General features: G+C 39.5%; 5 protein-coding genes across 5 annotated transcripts; 3 read left to right on the plus strand and 2 right to left on the minus strand.

Annotated features, from left to right (window-relative positions):
• The first annotated feature begins 323 nt into the window (after nucleotides 1–323).
• On the plus strand, nucleotides 324–1229 carry LOC131651534 (uncharacterized). Its single transcript, XM_058921193.1, has one exon. The coding sequence runs from the start codon at nucleotides 324–326 to the stop codon at nucleotides 1227–1229; it is 906 nt and encodes a 301-aa protein (XP_058777176.1).
• Nucleotides 1230–2846: 1617 nt separating this feature from the next.
• On the plus strand, nucleotides 2847–4652 carry LOC131651535 (uncharacterized). Its single transcript, XM_058921194.1, has one exon. The coding sequence runs from the start codon at nucleotides 2847–2849 to the stop codon at nucleotides 4650–4652; it is 1806 nt and encodes a 601-aa protein (XP_058777177.1).
• A 12270-nt stretch (nucleotides 4653–16922) lies between these two features.
• Nucleotides 16923–17660, minus strand: LOC131651536 (uncharacterized). The gene has a single exon (XM_058921195.1). It carries the CDS (start codon nucleotides 17658–17660, stop codon nucleotides 16923–16925), a length of 738 nt encoding a protein of 245 aa, XP_058777178.1.
• A 3910-nt stretch (nucleotides 17661–21570) lies between these two features.
• Nucleotides 21571–23004, plus strand: LOC131654150 (protein PLANT CADMIUM RESISTANCE 8-like). The gene is made up of 4 exons (XM_058924573.1): nucleotides 21571–21855; nucleotides 22046–22117; nucleotides 22458–22670; nucleotides 22791–23004. Exons 1-4 carry the CDS (start codon nucleotides 21720–21722, stop codon nucleotides 22868–22870), a joined length of 501 nt encoding a protein of 166 aa, XP_058780556.1. The 5' UTR covers nucleotides 21571–21719; the 3' UTR covers nucleotides 22871–23004.
• Nucleotides 23005–23583: 579 nt separating this feature from the next.
• Nucleotides 23584–26709, minus strand: LOC131654148 (protein NRT1/ PTR FAMILY 1.2-like). The gene is made up of 4 exons (XM_058924572.1): nucleotides 26375–26709; nucleotides 26068–26285; nucleotides 25295–25842; nucleotides 23584–25220 (listed from the first exon to the last, which is right to left on the minus strand). The coding sequence occupies exons 1-4, from the start codon at nucleotides 26496–26498 to the stop codon at nucleotides 24206–24208; spliced, it is 1905 nt and encodes a 634-aa protein (XP_058780555.1). The 5' UTR covers nucleotides 26499–26709; the 3' UTR covers nucleotides 23584–24205.
• Nucleotides 26710–27127: the final 418 nt, after the last annotated feature.

The following is a 27127-nucleotide window of genomic DNA, read 5'->3' on the forward strand; positions in this document are numbered from 1 at the left end:
GCCTACTCAGATTGGTCTCCTCAGATTTTGAAGAAGATATGATGAGGGTCTTATTCCAGTTCTTCGATCCTGTGCATCGTTGTTTCACTTTTCCCGACTATCAGTTGGTGCCTACCCTGGAAGAATTTTCTGAGTTGCTTTGCTTACCCATCCGAGATCAGTTGCCCTTCACAGGTTTGGAGGACGTTCCAAAACCTGAAGTCATGGCAAGCGCGCTACATATAGAAAAATCATAAGTTGACTCTAATTGGGAAACAAAGAGTGGAGTCGAAGGCTTTCTCGCCAAATTCCTATTGAAGAAGGCTCGATCATTCCTAAAGGCCATGAGTTATCAAGCTTTTGAAGATGTGTTAGCTTTATTAATCTACGGGTTAGTACTATTCCCTAATCCTGACCAGTTCGTTGATATGCATGCTATCACAATATTTCTAGCTCGCAACCCGGTACCTACCTTACTCGGAGACATTTTACATTCGCTTTACACTCGTACCAACAAGAAACGAGGAACTCTCATGTGCTGCATACCTTTACTTTCCAGGTGGTTTATTTCGCACCTTCCCCGATCGGTATTGAGGAATGAACAAAGGATGCAATGGTCACAAAGGATGATGTCACTCTCTCATTCGGATATTCATTGGTGCACTCGATCTGACAAGGATTTCACTATTATCGATCGCTGTGGGGAATTCCCTAACGTGCCACTCCTTGGCATTAGGGGAGGTATCACTTACAATCCTTCATTAGCTTTGCGTCAGTTTGGTTATGCTCGAAGAAATGGTCCTCATGACATGATCATCAAGGGTTATGCGTTTGATTATGAAGACGATCCTCAGAATTACCGACGAAGTTTCATACGTGCGTGGGACAAAGTATATAAGTATGATAGCAAGGAGTTGGGCCAGAAAAACTCTATTCCTCTTGAACCTTACCTCAAATGGGTGCGCACTCGTGCTCAAAAGTTTATTATGCCATACCCTGCTGTCAGAACTGTGATTATTGAGCCTGAATTTGAGGGAGATGTCCCTCAGGTTATTCTTCATCCAGACATGCCTACCGATCTTGAGGAGCTGAAGAGATCTTGGATCCAGTTGAAGGAAGAAAGGGACACCTTTGAAGCTCAATTTTGCGCCAAAGAGAGGAAAGTATTAGAGCTCACAAAGCAACTTCAGGACGAGCAAAGCATCAACACGTTCCTTGGTGCAAAGCGAAAGCGTCCATGGGAGACTTGAAGACTTTCTTTTTTATGCTTTTGTTTTTGCTATTTCAGTTTCCTTATTTGTAAAGCCTAAAATGGCAAACAGTTTTATGTTTTTTTTTAATGAAAGTTTCTTTTTTGTTGGTTTAAACAAGTTTAAATTTCAAGATCCTTGAAAGCATTGCATAAACATAAGCATACCATTCATAAACATTGCATAACAGGTTTCTCTAACAAGACACTCATATTCTCGCTGTTTATTTCAGCTAAGAAAATGAATCCTCTCGAGCAATCAGTTAAGGATCTGCAAGCACAGAATGCTGAGTTCCAAGCCCTGATCTTGAGTCTGGCTAAAGGGCAGGAAGAGCTGAAGACCCTCCTTACTAAGAATGGGAAGAAGACTAAGAAGCCTGTGGGCGTTTTCAACATGGGAAGAAGATTCCGAGGCCCTCTCAAAAAGGCCAAAGAAGTCGATATCCCAGAAGAGACTGAGCAAGATGACAATGTTAGTGGTAAGACTGATCAGAAGAGCAATGGTTCTGTCAAGCAAGATGAAGAAGAAGAAGAGTACTATGATGATGAAGAGTATCCAGAAGATAAGTACAGACAGTTGGAGGAACGAATGAAGGCTGTAGAAATCCAGAAGATCCCAGGGTTAGACTTTGAGGAACTAGGGCTCATCTCAGGAGTTGTGATTCCTCCAAAGTTCAAAACTCCGACCTTTGCGAAGTATGATGGAGTCTCTTGTCCGAAACTGCACCTAAAGTCATATGTGAGGAAGATCCAACCTCACACTGCTGACAAGATGTTGTGGATCCATTTGTTCCAAGAGAGTTTGACAGGAACTCAACTCGAATGGTACTATCAGCTGGAGAGTACCAATATCCGTACTTGGGAGGACTTGGTTGTTGCTTTCTACAAGCAATACCAATATAACTCTGATCTCGCACCGACTCGTACACAATTGCAGAACATGTCCATGGGTCCAAGAGAAAGTTTCAAGGAGTATGCTCAAAAGTGGAGAGACTTGGCTGGCAGAGTTCAACCTTCTCTAACAGATAGGGAGCTGGTAGATATGTTCATGGGTACTTTGACTGGTCCATTTTATAGTTATTTGCTGGGAAGCTCATCAGCTGGTTTTACTGATTTGATATTGACTGGTGAACGTGTTGAAAGTGGCATCCGAAGTGGGAAAATTCAGGTGGCCACCTCTTCTGGTGTTACGAAGAAGCCTTATAGTGGAAAGACTGAAGCTAATGCTGTGCACAGTCAGAGGGGTCGCAACAGAAATGACAGTAGCCATTCTGTCGGGGCTGTCTTAATCTCTACACCAACACCTTGACAAAATCAACAACAGGGATACCAGCGTAGACAAGACGCGCCTAGAAGAAACTTTACAAAGATCAATATGTCTTTGAATCAAGCATGGCAACACTTGCTGAAGGCAAAGTTACTTGCGCCAATAGCTCCACCAAACATCAATACATCTTCTCCTCGCTATGATCCCAACGCAAGATGTGCTTACCATTCTGACTGCGTGGGGCATGACACCAACAACTGTTGGACATTGAAACACAAAATCCAAGACATGATTGACGCAGGAGAAATCGAGTTCGATCCTCCAGAAACTCCCAATGTTATTACTGCTCCTATGCCGAAGCATGACAAAGCTGTCAATGCTGTTGATAAAGAATCCTATGTTACTAATGTGATGAGTCTGACTACTCCACTCCCTCTTATCAAGAAGAAGCTGTTGCAAGCCGGTTTATTTCCGGGTTGCATTGAAGACTGTTATGACTGCTCGTCTCAACCAAATGGTTGTACAAGGTTGAAGATTGGTATTCAATGCCTGATGGATAATCGAAAGATCATGTTTGAAAAGGTGCCTTCTGTGGAAAAATTATGTGAAGATCTAGCCCAGAACTTGAAAATTGAAGACGTGTCCGTAATTTCCAAGACTCCTATCAGAATCCCTACCAAGGCCCCCATAAGGATCACTGCTGAGCCCAAGGTAGCTCCCTTGATCATTACCAAGCCTGGTCCTATCCCGTACTCCTCTGACAAGGCTGTCCCTTGGAGCTATGGTAATGATGTGTATATTCATGGTGTGAAACAAGAAGCCCTGAATGATGAGCCTGTCAAAGTTCCTAGTCCCGACGTTGACAATATTGTAGGGACCAGTAAGGTTACAAGAAGTGGAAGAATTTTCTCTCCAGAAATCTCCCCCGGTGCCAATACCTCAACTCAAGTCCCTGTTCCTGATTCAACTGCTGATATGCGAGGGAAAAGGCCAATGCTGGAGCCAGTTCAGACACCGGTAGAAGCTACTGCTGAAGAAGTCTCTCAGAAGGAAATGGATGAAATTCTGAAGATCATCCGGAAGAGTGATTACGATGTGATCGAGAAGTTGGGGCACACTTCCTCCAAGATATCCATGCTATCATTGTTAACTTGTTCTGAGGCCCATGCTAAGGCTTTGATGAAGTTTCTAAAAGCGGCGCACGTGCCACAGGAGATTTCTGTTAATCAATTTGAGAACTGCGTTGCAAGTTTGACAACGAACAATTACCTGGGGTTTTCTGATGCTGATCTGACTCCTGCTGGAAAGAGTCATAACAAAGCCTTGCACATCTCCATTGAGTGTAAGGGTACTACTTTGTCCCATGTGCTGGTGGATAATGGCTCCTCGCTGAATGTATTGCCTAAATCGGTGCTGGATAGACTTGATTCTGAAAGGATAGTGCTAATGCCCAGTAATGTGGTGGTAAAGGCTTTCGATGGGTCGAAGAGTACAGTCTATGGAGAGGTTGAGCTCCCAATCAGAGTGGGTTCTCAAACTTTCAACTCCTTGTTCTATGTGATGGATATCCACCCCGCCTATTCTTGCTTACTCGGGCGTCCGTGGATACATGGGGCAGGTGCTGTGACATCTACTTTGCACCAGAAGTTGAAGTACCTTGCAAATGGCAAGATCGTCACTGTGCATGGGGAAGAAGAGTATGTGGTTAGCTGTGTGAATGAGTACAAGTATATCGAAGTGAACGGCGAATTCATCGAGACTCCTTGCCAGACTTTTGAATTGGTTCCTCAAGTTGTCTCTACCGCCAAGCACACTCCTACTGTTCCTAAAGTTACCCGGATCCCTTCAACAATGGCTTCTCTGAAGGATGCTAAGGCTGTAGTTGAAGAAGGTGGTTGTACTGTTTGGGGCCAACTCATTGATGTCCCGTATAAATCTGACAAGCTTGGCTTAGGTTGTCCTGCTGGAACTCAGAAGAATAATCGTTACACTCGTCCTGGAGGGTTAATGTCTCATTTCTTCAGCAAAGGAGTCAATGCCTTGGAAGATGGGGAGAGCAACTGCAATCTAGACAAGTGGATCTTCCCGACACCTGATCATGGGCTGAACAACTGGAAGACCGAAGATGTTACCTCTATCTCCTTCAACCAGGAGTAATTGCAATTTTTCCTGTTTTTATTGTTTTCTAGTCCAAGTTTCGGTTATGTAATTCAAACAATAAATTTCAAAGCCATATGCCTTTCCCGGGGCATAGTTGGTCCATTTGTTAGGGTTTGTCATGTCATAATCGTATTTTCATTCAAGTAAATCATTGGACGTTTCATATTCAAATATTGCGCTCTATGTTTTTGTTTTCTTTTGTCATATTGTTAAAGCTATGTGTTCTTACACACACCCACATAATACACTGCAGATTCACATCCACTCTGGATCCCATTGATAACGACTCTGCTACTGCCTGTTATGACTTTGATAATCCGATCTACCAAGCTGAGGACGAAGGCGAGGAAGACTGTGAGGTGCCTAGAGGGCTTGCCAGACTGCTAGAGCAAGAAGGAAAAACTATACAGCCGCACGAAGAGCCGATTGAAGTTGTGAATCTTGGTACTGACGAAGAAAAGAAAGAAGTCAAGGTAGGCGCTGGATTGGAAGACAGTGTCAAACAGAGACTAATCCAGATGTTACGAGACTATGTTGAGATTTTCGCTTGGTCTTACGAAGATATGCCTGGTCTTGATACTGATATTGTGGTGCACCGCTTACCAATCAAGGAAGACAGTCCTCCGGTGAAGCAGAAACTACGAAGAAGTAGACCTGATATGGCCAAAAAGATCAAAGACGAAGTTGAGAAACAGTTCAATGCTGGGTTTCTAAAAGTAGTGAGTTATCCACCATGGATCGCTAATATTGTGCCAGTGCCTAAAAAGGATGGGAAAGTCAGGATGTGTGTTGACTATAGAGATCTGAATCGAGCAAGTCCAAAGGATGATTTTCCGCTACCTCACATTGATACACTGGTGGACAGTACCGCACAATGCAAAGTGTTCTCTTTCATGGATGGCTTCTCCGGTTACAATCAGATCAAGATGGCACCAGAAGACATGGAGAAGACAACATTCACAACACCTTGGGGGACTTTTTGTTACAAGGTAATGCCTTTCGGTTTGAAGAACGCAGGGGCAACATATCAGCGTGCAATGGTAGCTTTGTTCCACGATATGATTCACCAAGAAATAGAAGTGTATGTGGATGATATGATCGCAAAATCTGACACTGAAGAAGAACACCTCATCCATTTGCAAAAGCTTTTTGACAGGTTAAAGAAGTACAAATTGAGATTGAATCCGAACAAGTGCACTTTTGGGGCAAGATCCGGTAAGCTCCTAGGGTTCATCGTCAGCAGTAAAGGTATTGAAGTTGACCCGGCCAAAGTTAAAGCTATTCAAGAAATGCCTGCACCACGTACTGAGAAGGAAGTCCGGGGTTTCCTGGGACGTTTGAATTATATTGCAAGGTTTATTTCCCACCTGACAACTACTTGTGTACCAATCTTCAAACTGTTGAGGAAAGATCAAGTGGTAAGATGGAATGACGAGTGTCAGTTAGCTTTTGACGAAATCAAAGAGTACCTTCAAGAACCTCCAGTTCTGATGCCACCAATCGATGGAAGACCTCTGATAATGTACCTGACAGTGTTAGAGAATTCAATGGGGTGTGTACTGGGGCAACATGACGAGTCTGGTCGAAAAGAGCATGCAATATACTACCTTAGCAAAAAGTTTACCGACTGTGAAACAAGATACTCACTGCTCGAGAAAACTTGCTGTGCTTTGGCATGGGCTGCTCGCCGACTAAGACAGTATATGTTGAACCATACTACTTTATTGATCTCTAAAATGGATCCCATCAAGTATGTTTTCGAGAAGCCCGCTCTCTCTGGACGAATAGCAAGATGGCAAATGATATTGACAGAGTACGACATTCAGTATACTACACAGAAGGCAATTAAAGGAAGTGTACTAGCGGATCATTTGGCTCATCAAGCGGTAGATGACTATCAGTCCATGAACTTTGAATTTCCAGATGAAGATATCATGCTTGTTACCGACTATGAAAAGCCTGGTCCGGATGAAGGACCTGAACCAGGATCCCGATGGACTATGGTTTTTGATGGAGCTTCGAATGCACTTGGCAATGGTATCGGCGCTGTAATTATTTCTCCTGAAGGTGGACATACACCATTCACTGCTAGACAAGGTGGACATACACCATTCACTGCTAGACTATGCTTCGACTGCACCAACAATATGGCCGAATATGAAGCGTGCATCATGGGTCTCAAAGCCGCAATCGACTTGAGAATCAAATTTCTAGAAGTGTATGGAGACTCGGCCTTGGTAATAAGTCAGGTCAAAGGAGAGTGGGACACGAAGCATCCTAATCTCATCCCTTACAAGGAATACGTGTTAACTTTGATCCCTTATTTTGAAGAGATTACTTTTGAGCATATTCCACGAGAGGAGAATCAATTGGCAGACGCGCTAGCTACCATGTCATCTATGTTCAAAGTTAGGTGGGACAATGAGGCACCCCTGATCATTATTGAAAGATTGGATGAACCAGCACATTGTTGCGAGGTTGTTACAGAAGGAGCAGACGAGAAACCTTGGTTCTATGAAGTGAAAAGATATCTTGAAGCCCAGGAATATCCTGAAGGGGCATCCATCAATGATAGGAAGTTTTTAAGAAGGTTCTCGGCCAAATTCTTCCTGAGTAATGGGATCTTATACAAACGCAATCATGACTCAACTTTGCTTCGTTGTGTGAACAAGAAGGAAGCAGAAGAAATAATGGAAGACATGCACGATGGTGTTTTCGGAACTCATTCCAGCGGGCATACTATGGCTAAAAAGATTTTGAGAGCAGGCTATTACTGGTCTACCATTGAGACTGATTGTCACCATCATTCCAGGACTTGTCATAAGTGTCAAATTTACGCTGATAAAGTGCACGTACCTCCAGTTCCACTAAATGTCTTGACTGCTCCTTGGCCTTTTGCAATGTGGGGCATTGATATGATCGGGGAAATCAAGCCTACCGCTTCCAATGGGCATCGCTTTATCCTCGTGGCTATTGATTATTTCACAAAGTGGGTGGAAGCGGCCTCATTTGCTTCAGTAACCAAGAATGTTGTGGCTCGATTCATCAAGCATAATCTCATCTGTCGGTATGGCATCCCTGAAAGGATTATTACAGATAATGGTACCAATCTGAACAATAAAATGATCACCGAGCTCTGCATACAGTTCAAAATTAAACACCACAATTCTTCTCCATACAGACCAAAGATGAATGGCGCAGTGGAAGCCGCCAACAAAAATATAAAGAAGATTGTACAGAAGATGACGATGACATACAAAGATTGGCATGAGATGTTACCATTTGCTCTTCATGGTTATCGTACTTCTGCACGTACCTCAACTGGGGCAACTCCTTTCTCATTGGTTTATGGTATGGAGGCGGTCTTGCCTATCGAAGTTCAGATTCCTTCCCTGAGAATTATGAAAGAGGCAGATTTGGGCGAAGACGAGTGGATCCAGACTCGACTAGACCAGATAAACTTGATTGATGAGAAGAGGCTCGCGGCTGTATGTCATGGATAATTATATCAGAAACGTATGATCAAAGCATTTAACAAAAAGGTCAGGCACCAGGCATACCAGACTGGTGACTTAGTAATAAAGCGCATTATTCTTCCACAAGGTGATCCCAGGGGCAAGTGGACTCCAACGTATGAAGGACCATTTGTGATTAAGAAGATATTCTCCGGCGGAGCCATGATGCTCACCACAATGGATGACGAGGACTTCCCGCACCCTGTGAATGCGGACATAGTCAAAAAATACTACGCATAAAATAGACCCGCTAGGTTGACATACCTAGGCAAAAATAAGGGCATCCTGACGAACCAAAAGGGTTCGGGAAAAAATTAGGGATATAAATATAAAAAATTGTACACCCGGCAAGTCGAAAACCTGAAAGGGCGGCTTGGGCAAAAAAGGGTATCCCGGTAGGCTGAAAACCTGAAAAGGCAGTCTAGGCAAAAGTTAGGGATTAAAGCGTACGACTATGTCCCATTGGATCATCACTCATCAATCTCCAATTAACTCTGTTACCAAGATCAAGTTCAAAAGGCACTAATCAATGCAATTGTCTTTTCCAAACAAGCAAGGGATGAGATATTCGAAGGCATAATGGCAATAGCTGAGTCGAAACCCAATGAGATCACTTCCACATAGCTGTTTTTTCTTTATTCTCTTTGTACTTCCTTTCAAAAAATTGCACGACAATTTCCTCTTACTAGGAATTCTGTCTCCTTGTACTAATTCGCCTGTTATGGCACTTTTCCAAATCAATACAAAATTACTTCAAGTTTACTTTTTTACTTTCTCTGTTTTGAGTATGCAAGCGTCCAATGATAATTTTGAATGAACATATGCATTTTGAACATGACTAGCGCTTGCCAGAGTATTCCTACATTTACAGGAAACAGGAAAAACAATAGAGTAATATCAAAATCATCCAGGTGTCCTCCCATAGTCAATAGTATGGAAGTATCCCCACAAAGCATTTCTCAAAGAAAGCATCATTATCCTACAAAGATGTACGCCTCAAGTACAAATAAAAATCTCCAACCAGATGTTCTGGCACAAAAAGACAAGAAATTCGCCATACAATCATATTGTTAACATCTCTGACAACAAATGGGGATTTATTTTCCTGCGAAAAGCTACTATGCAGAGTTATCAACAAGCATCTACATAAACATACCCATACATCATGCATCTACTTCCATGCATCATATGCTTTATCATAGCAAACACAAACATAGCATGCGAAAATTCTCATTTATTTTGAGAGTTTCATACTACAATGCAATACATACATCATGTCATCGCATAAAACTAACTTTACCTTTCAGGTTGACCAGCTGGCCAAAGAAAAAGCATCAACAAAAACCAGTGTCTATCAAATATACAGTCTGGAAGCTTGAACCCCAGATTCTCAACAGATATGTTCCGGAAGCTTGAACCCCGGATAATCTGAAATCTACGACAGAAACGTTCCGGAAGCATGACCTCCGGATGTTCTGAAATCTACGGCAGATATGTTTCGGAAGCTTGAACCCCGAATGATCTGAATTTTACAACAGATATGTTCCGGAAGCTTGAACTCCGGATAATCTGAAATCTACGACAGAAACGTTCCGGAAACACGACCCCCGGATGTTCTGAAATCTACGGCAGATATGTTTCGGAAGCTTGAACCCCGAATGATCTGAATTTTACAACAGATATGTTCCGGAAGCTTGAACCCCGGATAATCTGAAATCTACGACAGAAACGTTCCGGAAACACGACCCCCGGATGTTCTGAAATCTACGGCAGATATGTTTCGGAAGCTTGAACCCCGAATGATCTGAATTTTACAACAGATATGTTCTGGAAGCTTGAACCCCGGATAATCTGAAATCTACGATAGAAATGTTCCGGAAGCATGACCCCCGGATGTTCTGAAATCTACGGCAGATATGTTTCGGAAGCTTGAACCCCGAATGATCTGAATTTTACAACAGATATGTTTCGGAAGCTTGAACCCCGAATGATCTGAATTCTGTGTTAGATGTTTCGGAGGCTCGAACCTTGAACATCTATGAATCTCTATCCCAGATATATGTTTGGAAGCTTGAACCTTAAACATTCTGAAGTTCTATCACATACACACCCTGGGAAGCATGACCCCTCACTCAGCTAGATGGCATCTCTAAGCCCATCTCCACTAAAAATCCCTGCATCCGCAAGGGCAAATTTCTTGGTATTCTGGTGTTCAATCCCCTTCCATCTTCGGATTTCGACTGGTATAAAAACCACTCTACATCCTCAGATTTAAGAAGATTGAACAGGGGCAGCTGTCATACCCCAAAATTTGCCCACTCAAGATCATTTGAATATCAAAGTCTCAATACTCGACTGAGTATATACTCTCCTAAATCAACTACCCTTCAAACTAGGGTTTTGTCCTTCTCAAAGAAAAGTCAGCTTCTGACACCTCAAGTGGACTTCGTGGATTCTTATATGCTTCAAAGAGATCCCATACCAAGTTTCAAGCCTTGATTCCAAAGATTGCTCATTCAATGGCCCAAACGATCAATAATCGCCTAGTTGACCTAAAAGTCAAACTATGGTCAAATCACAGTCAAAACTTCTGATTTTTGGTCAGCATCCTCATTATGAAGTGTTATTCATCATTTGATCAAGTATTGATCATGATTCATCAAGGAAAGTTCAAAAATCAACAAAACCTAAAATTCCTAAATTAGGGTTTTCTAGAAGAAAGTCAACTGAACTTTGACCGGCCATAACTTTCACATGGAGCATCAAAAATTTCCCATCCAAAGCTCAATTTGAAGGAAATTGAATTCTCTACAACTTTGGCTCTCACATGCCAAGTCCAAAATTGCTTCATTTGGAAGATATAAGCCAAAACATTACGAGTCCTCCTAAAAGATCGCAAAAAAGACGTTTTTTCTCAAAGGATGGTAAATGAACATGGTAAGTTCAATGAAGGTGAAACCAAAAGTATCTTTTAGAAGACTCTTTGAGCTTTCTAAAATGTACAAGAACACCTTCATGTGATAAAAAATGAGGGAAATACGATTGGTGCAAGTTGGGCAAAGTTCGAGAAATGCATAAAGCCACAATTGAGAAATTCTGTTTTTTTTAGCAATGGGCCTATACTTCATAGTTGACCACGAAAATGCATCTTCATAAGAGGCCCATGGATCAATTTTCATTTATTCTATGGTCTTATTCTATTAATTTTTGGTTTTATTAATTTAAATTCAATTTTAAAAGAATTAAAATCATAACTTAATGGTAAAAAGAACATATGTGTGATTTCCAAATATTTAAAGGCCCCACATGTGTGCAAAAGTCGTGTGAAAATATAAAAGGAAGGTTTGAGACAAGATCTTGGATCTTTGGAAAGTTTTCAAAAAATGTTTTGGAAAGAAATCATGACATTTCCACACTTTGATGACAATGATTCTTTCCATCTTTTTTCAACCCTAATTTGGTCCACTATATATTCATAACTCGTGCAGCCTCTTGGGACACGGATCCTTGGCCTCAAAAAACGATTTCCAAATTTCCAAAGTTTCAAAAACTAGGGCAAGCCGAAAGTTCTCCACATAGCCATTCAACAGATCGAATTCTTGTTCCATTTAACTCACAAGGTGTTGGAGAGTAAGTCTGAACGGATCATATAGTACATAACCATGCCATGAACTCGTACTTTATGATTCATATATTCATGGATTTTTTTTTTGTTATTTCGTATCTCTAATATTATTGTGTTTTAATGAGATCTAACCGCATGAATAAGCTCCTGGTAGTATTTAGCACAGGGTTGGACTATCAAAACAAAGCTTGAGAGCTTAAATCGCAAAGTACCATGACTAGGGCACGCATGGTGTTCGGTTTCGTTCCCCACGATATAGCTATTTTTAGACGAAAGCGACACCATATTTGAACTCCTGGCGTGTTTTTAAGGGGATCTGGGCATCTATGTTATTTTGTTAATGTCACTTTATTGAGTTTTTAAATTTTGCAGAATGTGCAGAAAAAACCGCAGGTAAACCCATGGCTATTTCCGCAGGTAAAACCGCAGGTCCAAAGGTTGAAGACAATGAATAGTACCTTGGACCTGGACCATACGCGTGGGCCTTTCTCATTCGCTAGTCAACAAACGCTCAATCTCTCTCCAACACTGATTCGTTCTTTCCAATAAATGGGGCCCAGCGTTTGACTACGGTTTGAAAGACCATTGGGCACACGTTTTGAAACTTATATTTTTTTGTTTGACAGGTTAACAGACCAATGAACACAGCGCAGTGGTCAGCGCGTTTTGCCAGTTACTCCCAGATCCTGGGTTCAAACCCCAGCCATGCCAAATGCCATTTATTTTTTTGGATTTTTAACCTTTTAGCATACAAGGCATTTTTTTAATCAAAATTAATCTAAATAAAAAATAAGATAAATGATTAGAACTTAGGTTTTTTTTTACTAATCATTTTTATTAAGTTTTTTTTTTCTCAATTGATTTAATAAGGAAGGTTTAAATTAATTTTAAATTAAATAATTAGATTTAGGATTTAAACTTAATTAATTATTTCTTAGTATAATTTAATTTAGATTTAGTTTGAATAGATAATTAGATTAATCTAGGTTTTCAATTAATCTCCGTTAAAATTTGATTTTATTCCGACTCTAATCTTTTACCCTCGATTCTTCTCCCATCTCAAATCCCTTGTATGACGCGTGATTGTTAGTTTTTTTCGATTTTTATTATGCTATTAGAATGTATATAGGTCGAATGTAAATATATAATGAAACTCTTTATTTTCCCGCATTTTTAATTTCTGTATTTTTCTATTATATATATTGCTTAGATGTATGCTAATTAGGGTGTGTATGGCAAGATAAAATCAAACGTTAGCTCACTAAAAATACAAGATAAACTATAATCGAATCAAACACACTTTGCACGCACTCACCCTTAGGGTACGCCCCTCTTGGTTGCCTTCGATTAAAATGGTCGTGTCCCTCGAATGTAGAGGTATCTTAGCAAAACAATGACCCTCGAGTAAAATCATCATAGAAAAGATCTTGTCCCTCGGAGTCCCTTCGGAAAATGATGATAGTCCCGCTAAAATGCTAAGGTTCCTCTACTTGTTGCCTTCAAACGACCTCGATGACCCTTCGATGACCCGTACGTCCAATATAACAAGGATTTCCTACTTCTATATAGTATGGATAATCCTGGGAATCGTAAAAAGCATAGAAAAAGACCAGTTAATTAGGGTAGTTCTCGTAACCTGCCTAGCTCAATAAAAAACATCTTTTCAAAAACTTTTTTCAAAGGCGAAGGCTACGCATTTACGCTAAAGTCCTTATGTCCCTCTTCAATTCAAAACAAACAAAACATGAGCTAAGCAAGTTAAGAGCCCGTAGAAAACTACGGATGAAAAGGGTGCTTGCACCTTCCCTTTTCATAACTTACCCCCCGAGCCCGTTTCTTTTAAAAAAAAGGGTCTTTTTCTGTACTTTTTACCCTTCCTAACATTGGACAAAATAAAAGTCGGTGGCGACTCATGCTTCACCGCAACATTGTTGCTTACTTAAATAAAAAGTCAGTTCACCGAGTTACAGGAGCCAAAAATGAAATCCAATGGTCTTGATGCAATCACATGAGGGTACATGATTAGATGATGTAGGAAATCAAATGTAAGAACCAAGTCATGCTTCCCATGCTTGCAAATGATGTCAACACCTCAAAAAGCTGAAATTTGCCTTCATTTTTCCAAATTCGTGCTGGTGCCATCGATTTGCACATTATGCAAATCTATTTACATGGCTGAAAAAGGCAAAATCTGGGGCAAAAACAGTTATGCAAATCGATTGCTGTCTTATGCAAATCGATTTGCACTGATGGCAGAAGCAAATCTGGTGCAGAAACAGTTGTGTAAATCGATTTACACCTTATGCAAATCGATTTGCACAGTGAAAATGTTGAAAAATGCTCCTTTGATGGGTATTTTGACTTGGTACCTACAAAACACAAACATACAAGAGCACAAGGCAATATTTTTGGTATTTTGGTTAGTAAAGGAATATATACAAACTAAAACATGGGTGCTCGATGATTCCTTTGCAGATGAATTGAGCACAGCATTGCAAGTAGAGATCTAGGTTAAAACTTCTTGATTGATGATTGGTATGCAAATGATGCGTGATCTTAGGGTCAAAAATTGGGGTATGACACGGCCATGTCAGGGCGTGCATGCAATTGTTTTACGGGTTGCTCAGTTCGTACGACTATGGTATGTGCTAGGAAATAGTGTCTGAGTCTTCGGGATGCGGTTATTAACGCGAGTTCGACCTTTTCGATCTGTTGATATCTGATCTCGGGGCCCTGGAGTGCTTTGCTTGTGAAGTAAATGAGTTTCTGACCTTCCGAGGTTTCTCGTATCAAGGCCGCGCTAACGGCCTCGGTGGCTACGGCGAGATAGATGTATAATATTTCTCCAGCTTCTGGTCTAGATAAAACTGGTGGGCTGGATAATGTCCGCTTGAGATGGGAGAGGGCGCGTTCGCACTCTTCCGTCCATTCGAATGTGGTCTCTTTGCGGAGGAGTTTGAATAGTGGTAGGGCATGCTGCGCGGATTTGGCCACGAATCTGTATAGTGATGTGAGCATGCCGTTCAAGGTTTGGATTGACTTTTCTGAATTTGGAGTGGGCAAGTCTGAGAAGGCCCTGCACTTATCCGGTTTGGCTTCGATTCCTCTTTCTGTTAGGTAGAAGCCGAGGAATTTTCCTGCGCGGACGCCGAATGTGCATTTTTCCGGATTGAATCTCATTTTACACTTTCGGGCTTGCTCGAAAACCTTTTTAAGGTGAGCGGCGTGATCGGTCTCCCGTTGGGATTTGACGATCATATCGTCCATATAGACTTTGAGCATATCACCTATCTCTGCTTGAAAGACTTTGGTCATCATGCGCTGGTACGTCGCACCAGCGTTATTCAGACCGAAGGGCATTACGTTGTAGTAATAGTTGCCCGATTCGGTCATGAAGGACGTATATTTCTTATCAGTTTTAGCCATGGGTATTTGATTATACCCGGAATATGCGTCCATGAATGAAAGTAATTTAAAACCAGCGGAATTATCGACTAGTTTATCTATGTTAGGGAGAGGATAAGCATCTTTTGGGTAAGCCCTATTAAGATCGGTGTAATCAGTGCACATGCGCCATTTTCCATTTGATTTTTTAACAAGTACAACATTGGAGAGCCAAGTAGTGTACTTGGCCTCAGATATAAACTTGGCCTCTAGGAGGTCTTTTACAGCTAGTTCGGCCGCAGCCGTTTTTTCCGGTGACTGTTTTCTTCTCCTCTGAGCGACGGCCTTGCAGGTCGGGTCGATGGTCAGGTGATGGCAATCCACTTCTGGGTCAAGTCCGGGCATTTCTGCAGCGCTCCAGGCGAATAGGTCGACGTTCTCACGGAGGCAAGCTTTGAGTTGCCTTTTGGCCAGGTCTGGCAGGTCTGATCCGATCTTGACTCCCCTGGTCGGCTCTTCTCCGAGGGCTACGAGCTCAAAGTCTCCGTCTGGAATTGGCCGGAGGATCCCTTCTGATGCGCCTGAGTTGATGCTCTGCTCGGGTTCTCCCAGAAAACGACTGTCGTGGTCAACAATGTTGATGCGGGGCATAGATTTGTTGGTTTCTGAAGTAGCGCTGGTCGCTGTCTTCTCTTGGGCCGGTATCTTTATCGCGCTCAGGCCTTTGGCGGAGGCTTCGAAACACCTCCTGGCTGCTTCGATGTCGCCGTTGAGTGTCGCTACTTGTCCTTTGGTCGTATAGTATATGAGCTTGAGGTGTACGGTTGAAGGAACCGCGATTAGTTCGGCCAGAGTGGGGCGTCCGAGGATGCACTGGTATATTGATGGACAGTCGATGACCAGAAATTGGACTTTTACTGCCCTGGTGGTCTCTGCCGACCCGATCGAAACTATGAGTTCCACGAATCCCCACGGCTTGGTTACTGTGCCATTGAATCCTTGTAAGTCCGATCCTACGTATGGTGTAAGGTGACTGTCGTTCAGCTGTAATGTTTTGAACAATTGGGAGTACATGATGTCCATTGAACTTCCCTGGTCGACCAATATGCGTCGCGCGTCAAAATTAGCCATCCGAGCTCGGATGAGGAGAGGGATGGTCGCGTTAGGTGCTCCTCCGAGCAACTCTTCTTTATAGAAAGATATTGAGGAGGGACTGCCTTTGGCGTGGTCGAAGGTCGAGGCTACGTTCGCGCTGGCCGAGATTAGCTCTTCGAACTTGCGTTTCACGGATCCGACGGTCAGTTTGCTGAAACCCCCGCCTGATATAACCATTGTGGACAGGAACCTTTCCCATGTGCTATGGGAGGAATAGGTGGTTGCTGCGTTGGCCCAGTCAGGGAGGTAAAAATCTTCCGGCCTGGTAACGCTCATGGCCACTTCCATGGCGGGCGTATCTTCCGCCGGCTTTTCCTCGGTGACTGGTTTAGCTTCTCTAGTGGCCTCCTGCTTCTTCGCATACTGTTTCAGATGTCCCTCCCTGATTAATATCTCTATGGCATCCTTAAGATGGATGCAATCTTCGGTGTTGTGCCCGTGGCCTTTGTGGAATCTGCAGAATTTCGATTTATCAACGTTTGGCCGGGCGGACATGCTCTTAGGGAATCGGACCTTGCCCGTCTGAAACTCGGCGTTTGCGCATTCGTTCAAGATGCGCTCCCTTGAGGCGTTCAGCGGGGTGTACTCTTAGAATTTCCCCGCAGGGGCTTTGTAGTCCTTGGGGTCCCGAGTTTTATCATCTTTCTTTTTGTCAGTTCCCCGGCGAGACTCATCTTGGCGCGCATTTTTACTGCTATCTTCGTGCCTGGAATTACGGACGGCGTGGGCGGCTTCTTTCTCCTCATATTGAATGTAGGCTTGGGCTTTGAGGAAGAATTCGTCAAGAGTGGCTGGAGTTTCAATTCCGACGGCTTTAGCGAAGTCCGAGCATGGTCGGAGGCCGCGCTCGAGCAAGAACTTCTTCATATGGGCAGTGGTGGATACCTGTACGGCTTCTTTATTGAATCTTTCTATGTACGCCCGTAGAGACTCGTCCTTTCCTTGGATAATGGCTTCCAAAGAGGCTTCTGACTTTGGGTGTCTTCGGGAGGCCGTGAAATGTTTGGAAAAAAGTTTTTCGAGCACCTTCCATGATGTGATGGACTCGTCTGACGAACTTTTATACCAAGTCATGGCTCTTTTTCGCAGGGTGGTCGGGAACAAACGACATTTAATGGCGCCGGGCACTCCTCTGTAGTCGAGAAGGGCGTCGATGTTCTCAATATGCTCGTCCGGATCTGTGGTCCCGTCATAGGTCCCTAACGGAGGGAGTTTTTCGAGACCGGTTGGCAGGGGAGCCTCTAAAATTGCCTGGGATAGAGGACCATGGCGCTCTTCCTCGTCATCGCTGGCGGAGGGAGAAAAAGATCGGCTCTGGCTACGCATGCGTCGCCTCCGGTTGTCGTTGTGTTTTCCCGGGGGTGATCTAGATTTCCTTCTTGGCCGAGGGGACTGTGAATGGTGGCGGGAACGCTGATCGCTCGATCCTTTCTTGAGAGGGGGATCCCCATTCTTCTTGGGAGAAGGGGAACGTGGACGTTTCTTGGTCAATATTCCGCTTCGAGAACGAGTTTTGTGATCGGGGGAGTTCTTGAACGGCGCTTCTGTTCGAGGGCCCCGATTCGGTTACTTTGCTGCTGCAAGAGCGCATTGGTCTGGGCAAGAGCAGCTAGAATAACGTTTATGGTCTGGTCCGGAAGAGTCTGCCCTTTTGGGAGGAAAGGGTTGTCCAGACTTTCTTCGTGGGTGTCCTTTTCGCTTGTATCTTCGAAGCGATGAGATTGGTCATCTTGGAGATCTTTAGGGGAAGGGGATGCTGTGACACCGTCTCGAGGGACAGTGTTTCTGGAAGGAGGAACGACGGAGATGTCGTTTTTCTTGAGAATTGCGGCGTCTAATGACGAGGGATCTTCGTTATTGTCGGCCATGAGTATGATTTGGTTAAAGCTTTGGTTCCTGGGTTCTTGCAGGATGCAAGAATGGATCACGAAGGTGCAAGAAAAAGGAACGGGGGAGCTAAATTTCCCACAGACGGCGCCACTGATCTTACCGAGCAGATCAGATGACCAGCAACAATGAGGGCTTGAAGTTCAGGATGACAGATATGGAGAAAAAAGTGTTGTACCTGCAGGGCACTCTGATGCCAAAGTAAGTATGTATTCCACAAGGTACAACAAAGTAATGGGGTTTTAGTGGTAAGAAAAAGATTACCTTGCCCTCTGTATGTAGAGGGCTATTTATAGGATGTTTTTGGAACAGATTGGACACCTCCTTCTAGGGCGGATATTTAGGAGATGCGTGAATTGGTTGTTTACCGAGCACGAGGGGTCCTCGTGGTCGGTTACTTGGCAAGTTTGCCCAGTCTGGTCGGATGGAAACCACCACGTGCGTTCTGAAGCGTATTGGGCCGAATGCGGGAATGGCCCAATTGACTGGATTGGGCCGGTCCAGAACAGATATCCTAATGTGTTTCTCACTTTTAGATTTCAAAATGAAAAAAAAACTTTCAAATGGAACAACATAAAAACAACTCAAAATTATAATGTTCCCTACCAAATGAGACAATAAATAAAAATGTGAGTACATAAACAACTCAAAATTCAAATAACAATGTGAAACAAATGCTCAATATTTGAGTACAAACAACTCAAAATTCAAATAACAAAAGGTATAATTCATACGATAAATCAAAAACTGATCTAAAATCAAAATTTTAAATAGTAATATAAATGGCATAAATGTTTAAAAAAAAAATCACTAGAGCCAACACGCCTACACAAATAATATGATAGAACAAAATTATTGACAACAACCACATAGTCATTATCATCATTGCTTGCAAAGAAAACAATTATTTTAGCGACGCGAGTAGCTTGTTACAAAAATCAATAGTAGTAAAAAAACACAACTTATTATCTTATTAGAATAAACAATCCGAATTCTATTAAGAGGGTGTATTTGGATATGCACTTCCGAATTTACATTTTTTCTAGAAAATAACTTTATTTTAAAAATGTATCTCCGAAATCATTTTTTTAAAAAAAAAAGGTATTTCGGAAGTGCATCTCCGAAATCATTTTTTTTTTAAAAGTTGAATTCGGAAATGCATTTTTGAAATATAGGAGCATTCTGAAAAATTCGCCGCGGATGACCAAGAAGAGAAGGAGAACTATAAATTTTTTTTCCTAGACGAGTTGCAATCCTTGATAGGCCTTTATTGAATTTGAGCTACAATCCAACCCATTCTTAATGGCCCGGTCCAATAGAACTAACATATACAGAATATATTTTTTAATTTTATCAACTAATTAATACTATTTACATTCTTCTCAATTCAATATCTTGAAATTATATTACCAATAACTTAACTTGTGATAAGGTTGTTAGAAACTTAGAATGATAAAATGCTTTAGTAAACAAAGTTCACAACTATATGATACTCAACAAAATCCCAATTAGTAGAAAAGAACCATTGACTTTCTATTTAATAAAAATGTAGGCGCATAAGACTGGTATTCACATCCACATTAACATTATGGCTTTGACCTTATAGTTAGAGATAGGGGTATACGTTTTCGGTTGACCCTTGAAAGAGGGAAGGTAATGCTTGATCTCTGGACCTTATTCAATTGAAACTTAAACTTACTTTTAGTGACCTGTAATGGTTTAAGTAACCTTTCGACCAACTCTCACTTGTGTCTTCAAAGATAAAAAATTATAAATCAGTCAAAATGAAGAGAACCTTGCTAAGTAACCGAATTAGGACTGTTAAAAAAAAAATCATAGAACTAAAATAAAATGTTGTTAATTAACCGAATTATTTCATTTCTTTAATGAATCAAAAAATATTATCAAATAGAATTATTAATTTGATTTTTAAAAATCTAATTTAAAATTTGATCCGAGTGATTAAACATCCAATCATGGCCGTCTTAAAATTTTTTCGGAACCTTGGTCAAGTTAACTACGATTTAATTGTGATAAAAAAATTTAGATTTTTTGTAATGGTTTAACCATAATAATATTTTATGAGACTCTTTTTAATCACAATCTAACCGTGATAAATTTTAAATCATCAGTGATAGTTCCTTTTGCACATTCTTAAAGATGGATCTCATCTAATAATATTTAATTTTGTTGAATTTTTAACATTTTTGATTAATTTATAATTTATATGAAAAAAAGAATATAATCATTTTACACCGTCAACAAATCAATGACATATATCTCGCCAAATCAAATTTTATTTTAAATTTACGTTGATGATATGGCAAATTAATAAATTTCTAATAAATTTTTGACTATTTTATATCAGTGCAGTGCAGTATTTTTAATCTCAATTTATGCTTATATTGGTCTATATTTAAACACATTTACAATTTTACATTACATAATAATTACATAATAAGTGATAACGAATTATGTAAGAATATTAGTTTGAAAATATATAAATACAACTAAATTTTTTACCAACAACTAATAATTTATAACATAAATATATATTGTTAAATATTAAATTATATTTGAAATCATACTTTTTTTTCTAAAAGTTGTATTGCAAAAATAGTTTTTATGAAATTTTTAAAAAAATAACTTTAAAATTAAGTAATTTTAAAAAATATTAATATACAAAAAAAGTTATGGTAGAATGATGAATATAAAAAAAAATATTTTAAAAGCAACTATTCAATCTAATTTTTATTAAAACAAATTTATAAATTTTTTTAAACAAAAATATATAATATTATAAAAATCATTTTTAAGAAACCTAAAACAAATAGGCCTTTAGTTGTTCGATTTTCTGAGTATATGTATCATGAATCATGATGCATAGTCTTAATTATAAATTCTAATCATATTTATATTTTTTATATCAACATACATAATGTCAAATACCATTGAAACTTTACACACACAACATGAGTTTGTAATTTCGAATTTGGTCCCTAGTATGAGCCGAAATTTGGTGTCAACCATTCCGGCTGTTAGTCGTGTTAAATCTGCATATCTTTGTTTGTTTTGTATCCAACATTCATTCACACTTCAATGTCCACCTTCATTCATGTAACAGCTAAACAAGATAAGACTCCTTAAAACGTTAAGATTAACTTAAATTAAATACACTTTTTTCCTTTCTTTAATTTGACTTCATTTTAACATTTATAATACTAGTACTATTTTTTTTTATCAAAAGGACGTGGAAGGATATACGAACCTTCCTGTCATTCATTGACTTGTATAAAATCCTCAAATGATTTTCAAAAGTTAAATGGTCCAATGGCTTTTCATATTCCAACATGCAATTAAAATATATTATAACCAAACATTAGAGTTTCATATATATGGTCATTCATTGCATTACTTGAACAACAAGCTGATTCTGCACTTTGTTTAGTTTTATGTTCTACTATTGTTACAACTTTTTCTAGAAAAAAAAGGAGTAAGATGCAGACCAATGAGGAGCAGAATACTCAACAACAGCAAGAACCTGTTGGCTCAAGGAATGAAGCTAATACAATTCAGCAGGTTGGACATCCATGGAGTACTGGACTATTTGACTGTCATGAAAACCAAACTAATGGTAATATTAATTCCTTATATAGCTACTTTACTTATATAATTACATTGACATATTAAATTTTGTCAAATTATTGCCTGTGTCTGATGTTTACCTATATATGTCTGTGTCTGTGTCGGTGCTTCATAGCATGGAACTACTATTATGAGAAACTTTTTACTTGCTAACATATAATTTGTTTTATGGATTGCAGCTGTTATGACAGCATTTTTGCCTTGTGTAACATTTGGACAGATATCAGAAGTAATGGATGTTGGAGAACTCAGTAAGTACCTCTATCTAATCCTTAATCCTACAAATTAAAGGCACTTATTTGCAAAAATTACTATAAAAATATTTTTGGAAGGATGTTTTATTTCTTCTCAAAACTCGGTATATAGTCCTAGGACCGACTAATCCGAGGGTTCCTATTTAAAACCAGAGCAAAATTCTATATGGACTGACTCAACACAAAAAATGTTAACACCTAACGAGATTTGAACCTGAGACCTTAAGATGAACATACTCTTGAAACTCAAGTCTTCATGCTAACAGTTTGATGTTTGTGAATTTTTGATTTAGTAATAAAATGAACAGACTCTAATTGTTGATTGTAATGATGTAAGGTTGTCCTTTGGGAAGCTTCATTTACTTGCTAATGATGCCAGCATTATGCACTCAATGGATTATGGGATCAAAGTACAGAACAAAGCTAAGGAAAAAGTATGATTTGGTGGAAGCTCCATATTCTGATGTGATTTCTCACATTTTTTGTCCATGTTGTTCCCTATGTCAAGAGTTCAGAGAGCTCCAAATTAGAGGACTTGACCCTGCACTTGGTAATTGATTCACCTCAACTTTTTCATTGTTTATTTACATCCTCTTGTTATAAAAAAAAGATGTTCGTAAAGTTGAAAACTATTCGGCATGAAGTTGATTTTTCTTATATCTTTCTGCAGGGTGGAATGGTATCCTTGCAAAACAGAAAAATGATCAAACATCGAGAAATCCTCCCTCACACCAATCCATGTCTATGTGACCATTGTTCTTTTAAAATTAGTGAAAATTGTATTTCTTTTTATTGGTTTTTGTGTTTGTGTTTGTGTTTGTGTTTGTGCTTGATGCTTGTAATTGAATTATATGAAAATAGAGCTAGAAGTTGCCAGTTTCTCATTTTCTGTCTCAAACATATTACTTTCTATTTCATCTATTGAAATATTGGTTACATCATTCATTTCCTCTATAGAGCATACAAAATAGTTGAATCTTGAAGTCAAAGATTTGAGAATCTTTTCAACAATGGTAACATGATTTTTTTTTCCGCGAGTCTTCAAATTATTGACAACGGCCAACATTCTTGCAAAGTGCCTGTAATTGTGCTGTCTTCACCTTAGTAGAGTCTTGATACTTTTGGCGCATGGAATCTGTAATGTCTTTGGGTGTGTCACAAACAGAATTGGTTTCAAGAAGTGATCTATCAATTGCTCGAAACAAAAAGTTCCTGACCTTCAAATCGTTCTATTTACTCGTTGTTGCAGCCTTGCGTTGTTCAAATGTTTCATTTGGAGGTTCAGCCATCACTGTCTCCTCGACAGGAGTCCAATACTCCTTGGGTCGTAACAAGTTTTCCATAATCATGACTAGTTATCAAAAAGCCATTGAATAGTGGAATTGCAGATGGTGCAAAGTTTTTTTGGTCTACCATAGTTGAAAGAAAAGCAAGCTTGTGAAAAAACAAAGTAGCGTTAGTGTAATTTTGCAAATCAGGACCAGATTACCAATTGTTCGATGGGAATACTTTATCTTTATCATTCATTAAAAAGCCCTATTAACAGGCTGCAGATTACATCAATGCTTGGTAACTAAAAGCATAACTTAAAGCTAATAAACTAATAGTTGTGACTCTATCTGTCTTACTTGCAAAACAAGTAATCTATCTTTGACCAAATAAAGTGGTTAAGCCTTAACAGCTTTTGGTCCCAAATATCTTTCCCAGTATATGTGGGATTTGTAGACAGATATCATAAAAAACATACTGATTTATACTTCAACGCATTTAGTTACACAACTATTGTATAGAAAACTATTGCATTTATAAGATATATAGACAAAGCCTCTAGTTTGGTGCATTTCATTTCACCTATTATATGTTCAAACTATATATCTTCAAGCACAAGTCGAGTATGCATAACCAAATAGTAAATTAATATTATATAGCCTAATCATATACTCCTATTAAGACTCATCGAAACAAACAGGAAAAAGAAATGTCTATATCCCATTTGAGTATGAATCATGATCATTTCCAATTAATTAAGCACTTTTGCTCAATTATCAACCCGATTAATTAATCCTTTGTTAACTCTTCCTCCTTTCAGCCACTTTCTTCACTACTCTTGTATACTTTCTCAACCTGACCCGAATTCTTGAATTCAGTTAACTCTTTCTCCTTTGAACTAGTTTCATCACTACCTTTGTCATCAAATAGCGGATTCACATTCTTGAATTCGGTTAAATCTTCCTCCTTCGAACCATTTTCTTCAGTAGTTGCCTTGGATACTTGATCAACAGTAGGTCCATAAGCCCAACTGCATACTAAAAAATACACTATATTAAGAGCACTAACTCCAGCTATAACCCAATAGTACTTGTCGAAACGACCCTGGTTAATATTATCAGTAATCCACCCTCGTTTTCCTCCTTTCGAAGTAACGTTTTCTATCGTGTTAAATACAAAAGAAGATACCAAGTTTCCTGCAGCCATTCCCAATCCGCCAAGGGAAGCGGCAACACTAGACATACTCCTTGGAAATTCTGTGTAATAGAATTCATTTTGGCCGATACCATTGAATGCTTCAGCTATACCACCTATACAAAGCTGAGGTGCAAGCCACATTGCAGACATTTTCAACACTCCATGAGGATCATTCAAATATCCTTCTTTGATTGCTTTCTTTCTCCTTATACTCTCAAAAGTCGCTGAAGTTACCAAGTGGAGAAAAGAAAAAAACAACCCGATTCCCATTCTCGTCTTCGGATTTATCCTCACTGGTTTCCCTCTTATCTTTGATGCTAGAGGAATAAGAACACGATCGTAGAGAACAATCCATATGAATATTGCACCTACCATGATAACGCTAAACGATCCCGCTGGAACTTCAAAGTGCGAGGAAATATGTCTATCTAAGGATTTAGCTTGAAGCAATCCAAATGATCCTCCAATGTTAAGAGACATCATGATTCCTGTTGACCACAGCGGAATAACTCTAACAATGGCTTTAAGTTCTTCAACTTGATCTACTGTGCATAGTCTCCAAGGATTTTTCGCTGTACCATCCAATGCTATATCTTGCTCACGGTCCATAATAACACAGGCTCTATTCATAAACCTGAAAATGAAATTCTTAAGCCGATGAAATCTAATTTTTTATTCGAACGAAAAATGGTTTTTGAGTCCACATACCTTAGTCTATCAGTAGGAACAAGAAGATCGGAGTCCTTGTTGTGATGATAAAATTCAGCTGAATTCTGAGAAGGTAACTGAAATTTTCGGTTCTTAAAAGCAGCAACAGTTACTTGAGCAAAACCAGTGAACAAAGTGGTTCTTTTAGTAATCTTAACATAAAGAGGAGAAGCAAGAAGGAATAAGATAGTAGATAAAAGCATGAGTGCGGCCGGAACACCAAAACCAATCTTCCATCCAAGATGATCTTGGATGTATACAATTCCTAAAAGACCTACTAGGATACCTATAACTGTGAAAGCATAATACCAACTGAAGAAAATTTCCAAAACTCTATGGTTATTTGGATTATCTTTTCTATTCACTTGGTCTGCACCAAATGCTAAAGAACACGAAAGACCACCGTTTCCAATTGACATTAGACCGAACGCAGAGAGTAACACTGCCATTTGAGCTTTTGTTGCTGATTTACAGCCTCCAGTTTGATGGTTGCAAGTTGGAGGCCTTGCCTGTGGGAACATGGCTGTTAACCACAACAGTGTCATTCCCTATAACAAAAAAAAAGAAGCGTCGGTATCAATAAATTTCAGTGTAAAAATCTCGGCCAAATTCAAAAGGTACTAATGTTAGAAACATATCAAAATCAATAAAACTGAAACCAAACATACTAAAAAAGTACTAGCTACTCGAATGTAAACAATTTGACTATACAAAATCGAACCGAATCATAAACATATTCAAGTCAAAAGATAAGAAAAAGGAATATATATTACCAGAAAACTAACAGCGGAACCTAATCCAACACCGAGGAATCGACCTAGATAAGAATCTGCAATAAAAGCACCAACAACAGGTGTGAAATTGCTTGCTGCAGAAGATAAGAGAAGAATCTGAGTAGCTTTTCCAAGATGAAGTCTGTAACTTCCCATCAAATATGTTATCATGTTTGGTAATAAACCCAAACTAGCCATCCTCGCAAGTGCCTCATTCGCTGCAACAACGAAACCATATCAATATCATACAACAAAACTCAAACTCATCATTCAGAAAAACCAATGATCAAAGTTATAGAAAAGATACCAATGATGAAAGGCATGGTGATAAGACCACCCTTGCGTCTTTGTGATTGTTGTGAAATTTCATTAGAAGCAATTTCTTCATCAGCAGCATCATGAACTGAAGAAAGTTGAACTTCCTTGTCCATTTGATCAAGATGCAAATGGAAGATGAAGTACAATAAGAGAGTGAAGTGTTGATTTAAGTACTACTAGCTATATCATTGTTGATAATGATTGGATTTGATTGAAGAACAAGTGTGAAGTGATGTCATGGCTGAGAATTGTAAGCGTTTTCACATGTTCATATAGTGTGAATGAATGAATGATCAATGAATGAATGTATATACCTGGAATGCACTAATATAAATAACACAATGTGTGTCTCATTATCATAAGGTTTTGTATTATTAAAATCATATAGAAGTTACAAACTTTTAAATACTCAACATTAATCAATCATTGTATACTAAAATATCTTGACTCATGAGATATGTTCACATGAGGTTACTTTGACTTAATGATTAATTAACCATGGATAAGTGTGCACTAATTGGGATATATATCACTAAGTTTGCATTGTCTCCCAATGTTAGCGGTTATAATGATGATTAGTAGAAAACCAGTTGAAACTTAAATGTCTATAAATATTACTAATAGTATTAAAATTTTAAAAAATTCTATACATACTTTTGAAAGATTGATTAATAGATAAAAATCAGATATCCTAATGTAAAGACTAATCAATTACTGGTTACTCCTTCCATCTCACAATAAA

Source organism: Vicia villosa, linkage group LG2 (assembly GCF_029867415.1).
Source record: "Vicia villosa cultivar HV-30 ecotype Madison, WI linkage group LG2, Vvil1.0, whole genome shotgun sequence".
In the NCBI taxonomy this organism is placed as follows: Eukaryota; Viridiplantae; Streptophyta; class Magnoliopsida; order Fabales; family Fabaceae; genus Vicia; species Vicia villosa.